Source organism: Hippopotamus amphibius, chromosome 3 (genome assembly GCF_030028045.1).
Source record: "Hippopotamus amphibius kiboko isolate mHipAmp2 chromosome 3, mHipAmp2.hap2, whole genome shotgun sequence".
In the NCBI taxonomy this organism is placed as follows: Eukaryota; Metazoa; Chordata; class Mammalia; order Artiodactyla; family Hippopotamidae; genus Hippopotamus; species Hippopotamus amphibius.
In genome coordinates, this window is record NC_080188.1 from 108607964 (window position 1) to 108621106 (window position 13143).

Genomic DNA, 13143 nt, shown 5'->3' on the forward strand with positions numbered 1-13143 from the left:
TGGTGTTAAATTTCTTGTAGCCTTGTCTCAAATGTAGCACTACAATTTGTAGTATGGTAAAAAGTGTTTTTTTTTTTTTAAGTAAAAATCTCTTTCAGATTTCTTTCCCATTAGTTAAAACAAGTACTAATGTAGTTCTTCATAAAAACAATGTGGCTTAAGTGAACTTTCAGAAAGTGGGAGATACCAGCAGTGCTCCTCTATATAGGTGGAGAATACCTGCTCAACCTACACTACAATAAAACTCTTATAAATCAGAGCTCCTCTGACTATGACACACCAACCCTTGTTACTTCTCAAAAATGTAACTTTCTCAAATCAATAATCAACCACAGCTATTTCTTCAATTATTTTAACATACAGTAATGCCCAAGCATGAACTTGGATTATAGTGTTTACTACACTGTGCATGACTTTCTCAAATTCATAGGAAATAGAACCTTTTCCCAGAAAGTCTAGGTCTGAAAGATTATGTAATTAGTACTTAATCTGTTAAAGTGAGAATGAAACATTTCAACAGAATGTAGGCTAAATAATATGTGGTTCATTTTTTCTTGTGACTGTTAGAGATGAGATGAGAGTAATGTCGGGGTAAGGATAGGAAAAGTATTGTGTAAATGTTCTTTCTACCCTAAGAACAAACAGGATTTGAAAAGAAAAACTAATGCCAATGATTGTGTCTTATGGGCTATACCAGGGTCTCAGTGGAGAGGTGAGAAGGTTAATGAGGCAGAAATTATAAATTGTCAACCGCAAACTTGGAAGATGTCAGAATAGGAGGAGGAAGTGCAAGACCATCTGGCATTCTCAGTGTATAGAGTCTTGCTTGTTTGTAAGTTTAAAGATTGTTTAGATCCTCCTTTGCCCTTGTCATCAAGAATCAAGGATACACTGCCACCTGATTACTTCTGTTACTTAAAAAATTATACGGGGAAGTAAATATGTTTCTCCTAAAAACTAATGACATAAATAATGTTAGGCTCTTTTGTGTAAGGATCTTTCTGTTTAATTTGGAGCTTTAATTCTATGAAAATTTTAGCCATTAAGTGAGAGGAATGAGCTCACTCTTGTTGAAGGCAGCTATGAGGCATACATTTTGAGAGGCTCCTTACATACTTTAAATCTAGTCATGTAGTAACGTGTCATTATAGAGGTTTATAATCCATTTTATACAAGAGGAATATGAAACTCAATGGAGTTAAGCAACAATATCAGGTCTTTTAGACTCTGCTTCCTCTACTCTATCCACCTCACAATACTCCTTGTTGTCATGATGTGAAGACAGCAAAACACAGATTTGAGCATTGGCCACACTGTGAAAGTTGTCATTGTGGCATTCTTCTCTTATTTGGGTGGGGGGGGGGCTTTCTTCCTTTTAGCGCTCTGTTGACCTCCATTTCTTAAGTTGTCAATACTTGCACTTTCTTGATTACTCATGTGTGAATGAAAAGTCATTTGATTATCTCTTTTCTGGAGATATGTTTCCCTTTGTGGACATCATGAAAAGTGAGATGTAATAGGAATTTAATTTATTTCTCAAGGAATGAAATTCAAACAATTGAATTTCAAAGGAAGTTGCACAGATGAAAGAGATATTTAGAGGAAAATGGAGCAACCAAATCATTGAGGAAAGTGATACAATGGTTGGGCGTGAGGTAGCACCTTGAAGAGTTAAATAGGTGCTATTTCCATAGGGCTTTTCATATTGTCATTCCATAACATTAATACTTATTGCTGAGAAAAATGGTTACATGGTCAATTCAGTTTAGGTAATTTAAACTTATTTAATTTATTCAAAAAATACATTTCAGTGCATATGGTGGGCAAGAGAGTTAGGGGAGTTGAGTATACAACATTGAATAATAGAAACAATGGTTATATTTATGTGGAATTTAACTTCCAGGGGGAATAGATGGATAATAAACAAGTAAACAGCTAAATGAAAAATATAATTTTGTTAATAATGTGTAAGATGAAAAACATTTTATAATCCATCCAGTTATTGGCAACTCTTAGGTTCTTAATAGATTTGTCAGATAAATGAGGAAGGCCACCTCCTGACTGATGATATTTTGGGACCTCAAAAGGGGAGAAATTCACCCAAATCTGTAAGGCAAACTTCGTGACAAGCCCTTGGCATGGATTTCCTTGCCCAGAGATTCCTTTTAAGAGTACAGTCTGAGGCTCAGTATGAAAAATTCCAGCACAACCAATTTTAAAAAGCCAATATGACCAATTAATCAGAGTTAACTTTGTGGGCAAATTAATCTTGATTGGGTTATATTTGAGAAAAATAAGGGTAATTTTGGAGAGAAAGAGATGTTTCAATGGATATTAAAAGAGTTCTGCATTTACTGTCTAAGGCTCATGTCCCAAGTAGTTCCTGGCTGTCATGCAGTATAATTTTAAAGTTTAATTGAATTATTAAAAAGGACACTTTGTTTTTGAAGCTTATCTCAACAATCTACCTTTAGATGAATATCATATATAAACAAAACTTAAGCCTATTATGAAGGGACAAGATTCGATCTGGGGCAGGAACAACAACTCCAACATCAAAGGATAGATATTTTGATTTCTGTTGAAAGATTTACAATCAAAATGGGAAATTATGGAACATCTGCACACATTGAAGTATGGGGAAGTTATTCTGTCTTATACATGTTTTAACTTAAATGTTACTCATGAGAGTAGTCTGTTTTGTGGCCTTTCAGACATGCATTGTGCATCTGCTTTGGCCATTGAGGAAGAGAATGCATTTGAAAATCAAAATGGGGTAGCTATTCTTCTGACATCCAAGGTAAAACTAGGTTGCCATTGTGGGCATGATTTCTGACACGTTCCTATTTTGTCAAGAACTTGAATTTTCTGATCAGTGTCAGACAAAGGTTGCTGCCAGGCTTCCTCAAAGCAGTGTCTTCTGGAAGATGGCAGTTGCAATTTTATGGCCTCAAGATTTTCTCTTTTAACTGTTAAATCTTTAGACAATGAGATTGCTTTAGATGAGATGTTAGCAGAAAAAAGGAGTCGTGTATAGTGACCAATAGCTCCATACACACACACACACACATATGCTATGTATATGTTAATACCACATCTGTAGTTAAAACCTTTTTAGATAAAAGTAGACAACTAGCTACCTGGCAACAAGTCTCCCCTTAAATACCAGTTCCAGATTGGTTTGCATGCTTAGTCTCCTGATTTCCTTGGTGAACAAGATCTATTTCATCTATTAAAGTTCCAGTTGTCACTTCTCCAGTTGCTTCTAATTGGGTCTGTCTGTGCCAAAAGGATAGAATAAGGAATCATGATCGTAATCATACAAAACTAACATCCAATCCAAGAATATTTCCAAATTGGTGTCAATTCCCCAAATCAAGAAAAGACTTTCCCCCATTCAGTAGGAAGTAGCCAGAGTGGTTCTCGACTCATCCCCTGAAATATTTGGGGAAGGTTAAAACAGGATGGGGGATTGAAACTGAGTTCCCCTAAAAACAAGTTTCTCTGCTGAGTTTATGATTAACCTCTACTAAAACATGTTATTTCCTTCCTTGTTTGACACCTGTTTTCCTCAAGATTGAAGGGCATAAAAAGAAAAGGGGGTTGTAAATGAGTAAGGCCCTATGGGGACTTCCCTTGACAGACACCTCCCCTATAGCCTCTGCTTTAGTTTCTCTCTGAAGTACCCAGATAACAGTACCTGATGAACATTTCCTGTGTTGTTTTACAAATACTAAAACCCCCACCAAATGGAAGAGTTAACAACTTGATGACCATGAGCATGTAGACCCCAGGACTACTAGAGCCTAAAAATTGATGATGTTAACCCCAGTGAAACCTGTCTATTACCTCATCATCAACCAATCACAGAATTGTGAATGAGACAGTCACATACCATGGGAACCCCATTGCTCACCCAGGCTTTAAAAATGTTTTTCTGAAACACTTCAGGGAGTCATGCCTTTTTCACCAGTAGCTGTGCTGGACTCCTTGCTTGCCACCCTGGAGTAGATGATACACTTTCCTTCACCACAACCTGGTGTCAGTAGATAAGCTTTAGTGTATGCAAACAAGCAGACCAAAGTTCGGTTAGTAACACTCCCACATCACAGTTATTGTCTTTTTCTTTGTGCCCTGTATTTTTTTGTATTGCACCCCATAGTTACTTTTTCCATGGACAAAACCATAGCAGTATTCTATATTCTTGTTACTCTCGTTTTAAACCCTGTTATCTACACAGTAAAAAATACAAGTCAAAAACGTCATTAGAAAGTTCTTGAACAGAAATGCCACTTCAGATAAGAAACGACCCAATGTGAATATTTTATTTCTATTATGATATTTATATTTTTATATTTTATTACTATAAAGCCTTCCCATATCTCTCACCTGTCACTAAGAGCACCTCTGCAAGGTAGGTATTATTATTATTATTCCCATATCACAGATGAAGAACAATAAAGTTCAGAAAAGTTAGATAATCCATCCAATGTCAGAGATAGAGCTAGTATTCAGATATGCATTCTTCTAAATCCAAATCTGATACTTTTTCAACCATTTCAAATGATATCAGAACAAAAGATAGCATTTTATCAGAACCTCACCTGTTTTGTAGTAATAGAAAAAGTTTCCTTTCTGATTACAGAATTGTATAAGATCCCTGTATGTAGAAGCAGTTTGGTGCCCAGAAAATTGTATGGCCTAATAGTATATAGGGTGGTATGAAATAGAAGATAGAAAAAAGATACTTGCCAGCACTCTCTTGGCACATACACGACACACCTAATATTTAAAATTATATTGGATTTCTTTTTCTTTTGGGTAAAAGTTGTCAGTTATTATGAAAACCTTTTGTACTGTATTGAAATTGATGAGAAAATTTTGAACTGTTTTCAGATGGTCACAAGAACATTATAAAATAAAATTTAGTGTTCTTATTTTACAGAAAAAAATGGAGGATCAGAGAGGTTAGATAGTTAGATCATAGAACATTTAAGTCACCTTTAAGCTAAATACTCTTACTCCACCACTGGTGTTCATTACATTATACAGAATTCCTTGGGCTAGCATTTAATAATAGTTTAGAATATAAAAATACATTTGATTTTGAGCCATAGTAAGTGACTATTTATTAGATTAAAATTTTTGGTTGCAACTAAATGCAGGTGTTCTTCAAAAGCACACAGTAAAATACATCTGTGAAACAATTTCAATATTAGAAAATTGACTTAACACTTAGTTCCTTGAATCTAGAATCCTCTTTGAAAACTCCTTTAGATGGTGTATAAGAGATATATAAAAGCAAAACTGTAATCATTACTCCACAGTTGACCAAAGAAACTGTTTCTCAGCTAAGCAACTTACCTAAATTATAAGGATTTCTTGTGAATTAATTATGGATCTTTTCATAAGTTAAGTCTACCACCAAAATACAAATGTGTGTATATGTCATAGATGTATTTATCATTTTCCCTTTTAACAGAAAGATCCAGCCTCCAACTTCAAGGGTACTGTATGTTTTGTTGAAGAAATCAATGGACTCTATGGTGCAACAATACTTAGCAAACATATTATTGTTACAAAAACATGATGGATAGTAAGAAATCTAGTTTTAGGATCATGAGACATGAGTTTTATAAAGCACTATGCCATCATCTTTTGTAACCTTAAACAGATTTCCCTATTTCTGCAAGTAGTTGACATAGGTAAATTGGAAGGGTTTTCCAAGTTCTGTGATTTTGCACGAGACAATATGTTTATTGCCATACATATATTTATATTTGCTTCTGCATCATTTAGAAGTAAATTTGGAAGACTTTTAGACAACACTCACCTTCCAAAACTTTTCCATTCTTGGTAAAATACTTAGGAATTGTCCTACTGGTAAGACAATGTCTTTGCTTTGGACTAATACAATATGAGCTCTTTCTTGAGTTCTTTGTTACTTTGAGAGTGCGTTTCTCTATAGAAATGCATGAAGCTGCCCACAGAAACCTGGTTTTTGAGAAACTAGTCCCTGAAACTTTCAAACATCAAACCATACCTCTATTTTCACATCAACTATGATAAGATCCTTATATTATTTTCCCTGCTTTTATTGTGGTTTACGCTTCAAGTTTGAGAATTTGTGTTGCTAACTCTCCAAGGTGTTCAAGCATTCTGTCCTTGGAGATGTGCTCTGGAAACAAATACAAGCTTTTCCTAGTAAATCTCCAGGAACTTCTATTTGGAAATTATTTTCATGAACAACCTTCACTGATTTAGACCTAACTCTACTCTTTTTCCATTTCGTGCTTCTCTAGGGCTTGGGGAGCTGGACTAGGGAGGTGTAGGGGTTCTAAAGTTATCTCTATCCAGGACTGTAGCTATCTAAGTAATGGCTGGATGACAATTCAATGGGCCATTGTGAATGAATTTCAATCTTTTATGAGGTGAGGAATGATGACTTTGTCAGTACATGCTAATTCCCTGATCTGACTCTGCCTTTCATTCTAGAGTTGAAAAAATAATTCAAGACATTTTTACCATGTCACTTCAGCAAAATACATATTCCTTATTGTACTTTAGATGGTTTCAATTAGTCATTCAGACTGTCTTTGGCATCTGCCATCACAGAAGTTGTTACCACACTATAATAATTAAAGTGTCTATTCAGACTGGTTTAGTCGTATGGTTTCAGTTTTCTTAAACTCTTTTCCTTCTTGACACTTGCTGCTTACAATGACCACATTCTCTGGAGCCAATCCAGAGTTATGTACACATTATTTTTTTTTCTTTTTAATGCAAACATATTTGAATATGGTGAGTGAGTGTAGTTCTATACAGGGATATTTCTGAATTGAATTGAATTGAATTGAATTGATTTACAATATAGTTTCAAATATCAGTATTTATTCCTTTAATAGATAATTATAATAGTCCCAACACTTGGCAGCATAAATGCGTCATGACACTTATGTCTGTAAAACAGTAATTTATAGTAAATTGTTGAAGAAAGTATCTTCTTATTTTGCCTTGGAAAAAATGACTTTCAATTCAATGTCTTATATTTCCTTGTTATTAATTGTGGCTATTGGTGTTTATTTTTTTCTATTTCATATAGATAGTATGAGATTATAATTAAATGACTAAAATAAAAGCTTTGTACCATCTCTGAATATAATTGAGGATAGAATTATTTTCATTAATATGTTAATCTAATTCCAAAACTGACACACGATACATACACTTTGAAAAAGTACTATAAACTTTACCTGATGTGAAGTGACATTATTATGATAGCGTTCATATTATCACTTAATGTACATCTGAAAATAATATTTAAAAGTTGTGATTTGCATGGAAGATCCATTAAAAATAAAAAATATAGTGAAAAAATTTTAAATCAGAAAATTACCCACCTGAATGATTATTTATACAATGGTCAATATTCAGGCTTTGTATTAAGTTCATTTGTTAACAAATACCTAAATTCATAAATAGTTAACATGTTTTTTCCCTTGTCATAGTGTTTTGTTTTCATGTAGACCTGAAGGAGGTCTACATGAAAACAGGAGGAGGAGATCAAACATAAAGATGAGTGCTACAAAAATTGTCCTCTGAAGTTCAGTTAAGCTACATGATATAATTGGTTGTTGGCAAGATCTGCTAAGGATGGTGCAATACTCCTGGGTCCAATTAGCCACGGCTAAGGCTTCACAGAATTTGCCTACAAACAAGATATATGGCAGCACTTTTAAGGGTCAAGAGAAAGGCCTATGCAAAGATACCATTTATAAATCAATAAATACACTTCTTGTAGCTGAGTTGGCTGACATTTTTATTCTTACATCTTTGCTTCTTTCTTGGTGAACTAACAGCTGCCTGGGGCTCTGGCCATGGACCAATGTCTGACATATTCATAGGTGAGATTCTCTTTTTTCCAGCAAATCACATAATCAGAGATTCTCAGGTTCAAATGGATCTTGCAAATCATATAAGCACCCCTCATCCTCAAGGATCTGAGATTAAAGCACTGCTTCAGCAAGCAAAACATTAAGAAATGTAGACTCAACTACAGTACTCTCAATTTACAAGTAAAAAATATTTTGTTTTTTATCGATATATGTAACAAAATCAATTAGAATACTAAAATAGTTATAATTAAATGAGAATAATTACATCATTTAAATTTGAATCCAACAATTTCCCCAAATAATGATTCAACTGAGAATTTTCCTATGATGTTGCACAAATTTTTACAACACCTGTGTGAAAAACTGCACATTAATCAAAGAGATACACTATATTTCTATTATCTATTTCTTTGACGTTGAACAGTCCATGTAGTTTCTAAACTTTCCACAGCTCTTAGTAATAATGTTGAACACATATGTAAATAATGATTTTTTTCTCCTTTAAAAATATTTTCCTTTCAGGTTTATTCCTAGAAAGATCTTCATGGAGCCAAAGAAAAAGGAACAATGATTTTCATTTCTTCATAGTCATTCCTAAATCATTTTTATTATGTCTAATTTTTACTTCCTATACACTATACCCTTTTTCTGATCTGTTGGGACTTCCCACCTCAGTATAAGTGAATGCAGTGGAGCTGCTGCTCTTTGTTTCCACACTGGTATAAAATTTTCATATTGGATAATTAAAAAATAAAGCTGTTTACCCATTTATCTTTATAGGAAAAACATATTTTTGCAGAATACATTTTATTATATTAGGTCTTCCCTTTTCTTTGGGAAATTTATGTCCCTCATATTTCTCATTCTATTAGTAATGCAGTATCCAGGAGCCAGGAATGATGGATGATGGATGCTATGGGGACATGGGAGAATAAGGCATGAGAATGTACATAGCAGAAATATAGACGAGTGGGAAGGTCATTCCTATCATGTATGGATAAGCTGCTGCTGTTTGATAATAAAATTTCAGGTATTAAGGGCATTTAACAAGGACACTTTTAATGACTTTATGTGAACAGATATATATTCATATACATGGTAAGTGTGAAATAAATATATGTTAAATGAATGAACCTGTAAAAGGTACCTGTAGTAAGTAATAGGTTTTATATGTGTTTCTGTTAGCTGATGTTTATATGTTTATATGCATAGTACATTACCTATCTCTCTAACTTATTAAATTATTTTTCTGTTCTCCATAGTAATTTTTTTTTAACTTTGAAGATAAGGATTTCCTTTGTTTAACAGATGCTCTTGTACTGAAGGGCTGTGCAAGAGGTTTTCTTTTTAATCCAAGTCTACTGATGCTGTAAATTCATTGAAGATGACTATCTTAAATTGTATGTGGAACAAAATTTTTAATAGTAAAATAATCATTTAATAATACTATAATTTTCTTGACTTTAATATGACCCAGTAACATACTCCTTCCTAAAGGTAATTATTACTTTCATACTTACACTATAATGCGTGCCAAAAAGAATTAACGTGGAGTGAAGATTCCTTTCAAATGTTTATTTATATATCTCATAAAGAATAATGAAAAACAGAGCTGGAAGACAAGAGAACTTGAATTTCTACTATGTTTATGGTCTGGGGAAGCCAGCTTATTCTTACTTGTGAAGAATGGCAATTCAGCAAGCATATACTCATCACATAATAGGCTGCAGGCACTGCTGACATTATGACAGGCACTGTGGTAGGTGTTGTAAGGAAATACACCTGAATGACTTATGTGTTCTGGTAGGTACCAGGGAGCATGTGTCGCCAAGGACTTATATATTTCCCTAAAATGATTGCTTAGGTAGATATTTATTGACCATGTTTTTCTTTCCACAGTTAGAGATGATGGTTCAAGTGTAATTCTCATGGATGAGAGAATAACTCTTACCATTCTAAGGGCATGCTCAGCTTACAAGATACATCTGAGAATTAAATTTGTAAACTGACACACACAGAAGAAGGCTTGGAAGCATGTAACACTGAGATAACTTAGCAGAGTCAAATGGAGTAGGAACCAGAAAGGGAATTCAGATCTCTTGTTCATTGCACTGTGCTTTCTTAGTAAAATACACATCAAATGCTGCCATTATAGATGTTCTACAGGTGATGGGTACTTGGTGTCTTTAGATATAAAAAGCCATCATGGAAGAAGTAAGAAAGAGTTGAAACAAATACTGGAGCCAGAATGCCAAAGACATGCTCCACAGTTAGAGTGACAGCTCTACTTTTGTTTTAAGAAATTCAGACCACAATCCTTTCATGATTATCAGGTATCATTCTTTATTCCTCTCTAGGTAATTCAGGCTCCAAGAAGGTTCTTTATTGATTGGATCTCTTCATGCCTCCCAACAATGTGACTGAATTCGTTCTCTTGGGACTAACACAAAACCCACACTTGCAGAAAATACTCTTCATTGTCTTTCTGTTCATCTTCCTATTTACTGTGCTGGCCAATCTGCTCATTGTCATTACCATCTCCCTCAGCCCCACTCTTTCAGCTCCCATGTACTTCTTTCTCACTTATTTGGCCTTCATAGATGCCTCCTTCACATCTGTCACCACCCCCAAAATTACCATTGATCTGCTGTACCAGAGGAGAACCATCTCCTGGCATGGCTGCCTGACTCAGCTCTTTTTGGTACACTTCCTGGGAGGATCAGAGGTCATCCTTCTCATTGTCATGGCCTATGACCGGTATGTGGCCATTTGCAAGCCTCTGCACTACACGACCATCATGCAACGGGGGCTCTGCCAGCTCCTGGTGGTGGTGGCCTGGATCGGGGGAATACTGCATGCCACTGTGCAGATTCTTTTCATGGTCAACTTGACCTTCTGTGGTCCCAGTGTCATTGACCACTTCATGTGTGATTTCTTCTCACTGTTGGAACTTGCCTGCAGCGATACCTATGAGATTGGTATGGTGGTGGCAGCCAACAGTGGGGGCATGAGCTTGCTCATTTTTTCCTTGCTAATTATCTCCTACATAGTCATCCTGAGCTCCCTGAGATCCCATGGCTCTGAAGGTAGACGTAAAGCCCTCTCCACATGTGGTGCCCATTTTACAGTAGTGGTATTCTATTTTGTCCCTTGTATATTCAGCTACACACGTCCTGTGACTACTTCCCCTGCAGACAAGTTGGTGACTGTGTTCTTTGCAATCCTCACTCCCATGTTAAATCCTGTCATTTACACAGTGAGAAACACAGAGGTGAAAAATGCCATGAGAGCTTTGTTGAAGAGGAGAGTAAGTTAGGGTGTTCATGGTGCCAAAAAAGGAACAATTTATATACATAGGGAGGATTATACCTGTTGTAAATTGTGAAAGAAAGGTAAGACATTTTGCAGATCACTGAGAGATTGAAAAAAAAAAAAAAAGGCCAAGAAACTAACATTTGTTGAATAATAATGGCTAGGCATTATTAGGTATTTTGATAACTTGTAATACTTTTCCAAGGTTTTAATGTTCATGTTCATAGATTCTGAATGGGCAATGGAAACAACAACTATCAACACCTACTTGATGATTGTAGAGTATGTTTTTCTCCATTCTTACTGCTATTTTACTAAATTCTTCATATAGGTTGCTTGGAGGAAATTAGCTTTTCCATTGTGTCTTGACTTCAGAATGTCTTTATTTTTGCTTAACCTCTGATATAGACAGCAAGGGATGTAAATTCTTAGATCCATGGGCAAGGGACGGATGGGAAGTGAAAGAATCCCTGCTGAATTTCTTGTTTTGCACTATGAAATTACCAAAACCAAATAGAGAATCACCACAAAAGGATGAAAGAATACTTTGCAAGCTATGTTTAATTTTATTCATGGCACAAAAATCAAGCCAAAATTTTGAAATTACTCTTAATTTAATTGTATTTGCTTTACTATGCTTATAGATCATAGTTTTACTTGAATATACTGTTTTCTTTTTCTATATCAAGATTCGAGGAACCATCTGAAACAAGAAAGTTTAACACTTTCAAGTTTCAACAAAAAGGCATATGGTTAAGTTCCAAAGCTGTTGTTATTAGGTTTGCTACATATATTTACATTATATCAACCTTTTATTATCTATCAGCAATATGTACTTCAGTTGATTTATCCACTACAAAACTGGCACTTCCATTATCATTATGCCCATTTTAAAGAAAATAAACCTGAAGCCAAAAGAGTTTTACTGATTTACTTGCCTCACATCACACATGCTTACCCCATAAAGTGCAACATGAAAACTGGAATGCAGCATTCTTTCAAAAGTTTCAACTAGAAACTTGCAAACCAACTCTTTAAAACAAGTCTTTCTTTCAAATGAAACAGTTGTCTGTTTTATGTAGATAATAAAATTGTCTATCTTAAGTTTATAGATAAATTATCTGCTGTCTTAATGATTCATTTTATCCTTTGAGAAGATGGTGTTTGTTTGTTTGTTTGTTTGTTTGTAGCCTTTTCTCACATATAGCAATACATATCAGAACTACAAATGGGTAGTATAATAACAGATTTTTTTTTTGTAAAAACAAATATTTCCATTAGATTTATTTCTGTTAGTGAAAACAAGTACTAATGTTGATCTTCATAAAAACAATGTGGCTAAGGTGAACTTTTGGAAATTGGAGGATACCTGCAATGGTCCTCTATGCATATGGAGAGTACCCATTGTCCTGCATTATTACATAAATCTTATAGATCAAGGCTTCTGTGAGTACAACTCTCCAACTTATGTTACTTCTCACAAATGTCATTTCTCAAACTCAGTGATCTACTGGAGCTATTTCTTCCATAATTTGACCATAAAATCATGCCAAAACATGGTTCTGGGGATGACTGTGTATAATAAGTTGTGCGTGGCTGTCTTAAATTCATGAGAAATAGAACTTTTTCCCTGTTGGGAAAGTTAATAACATAGTCTTGTTCAGGCCTCAGAGACAGAAACAGGCCTCTGACTGACCTGTGTCCTTGCCTGGACTGTGTGCCTACTAAGATACCTAACAATTGCTGCTAGCAAGTCAAAGGTCATTTTGGTAAGAAAGATAAGAAAGGGAGTGGGTCTTGGAATTTCTTGAGCCCTGGGAACCTCGCCAGTTCCCCGGGGTCCAGAGAATCTTGTGACTCAAATGATGAAACCAACAACATCATTCAAGTAACTCCAGAGCTGTGTTTTTACATGCAAACTGATGATATCAGCTTG

At 34.9% G+C, this 13143-nt stretch overlaps 1 protein-coding gene across 1 annotated transcript; it reads left to right on the forward strand.

Annotated features, from left to right (window-relative positions):
• Positions 1-10290: 10290 nt before the first annotated feature.
• Positions 10291-11211, forward strand: LOC130850308 (olfactory receptor 140-like). The gene has a single exon (XM_057729748.1). The coding sequence runs from the start codon at positions 10297-10299 to the stop codon at positions 11209-11211; it is 915 nt and encodes a 304-aa protein (XP_057585731.1). The 5' UTR covers positions 10291-10296.
• The last annotated feature ends 1932 nt before the right edge of the window (positions 11212-13143 follow it).

What these genes read in the sequence shown, in the direction of transcription:
- LOC130850308 (XM_057729748.1), top strand. Translation starts at nt 10,297, where the DNA reads ATGCCTCCCAACAATGTGACTGAATTCGTTCTCTTGGGACTAACACAA.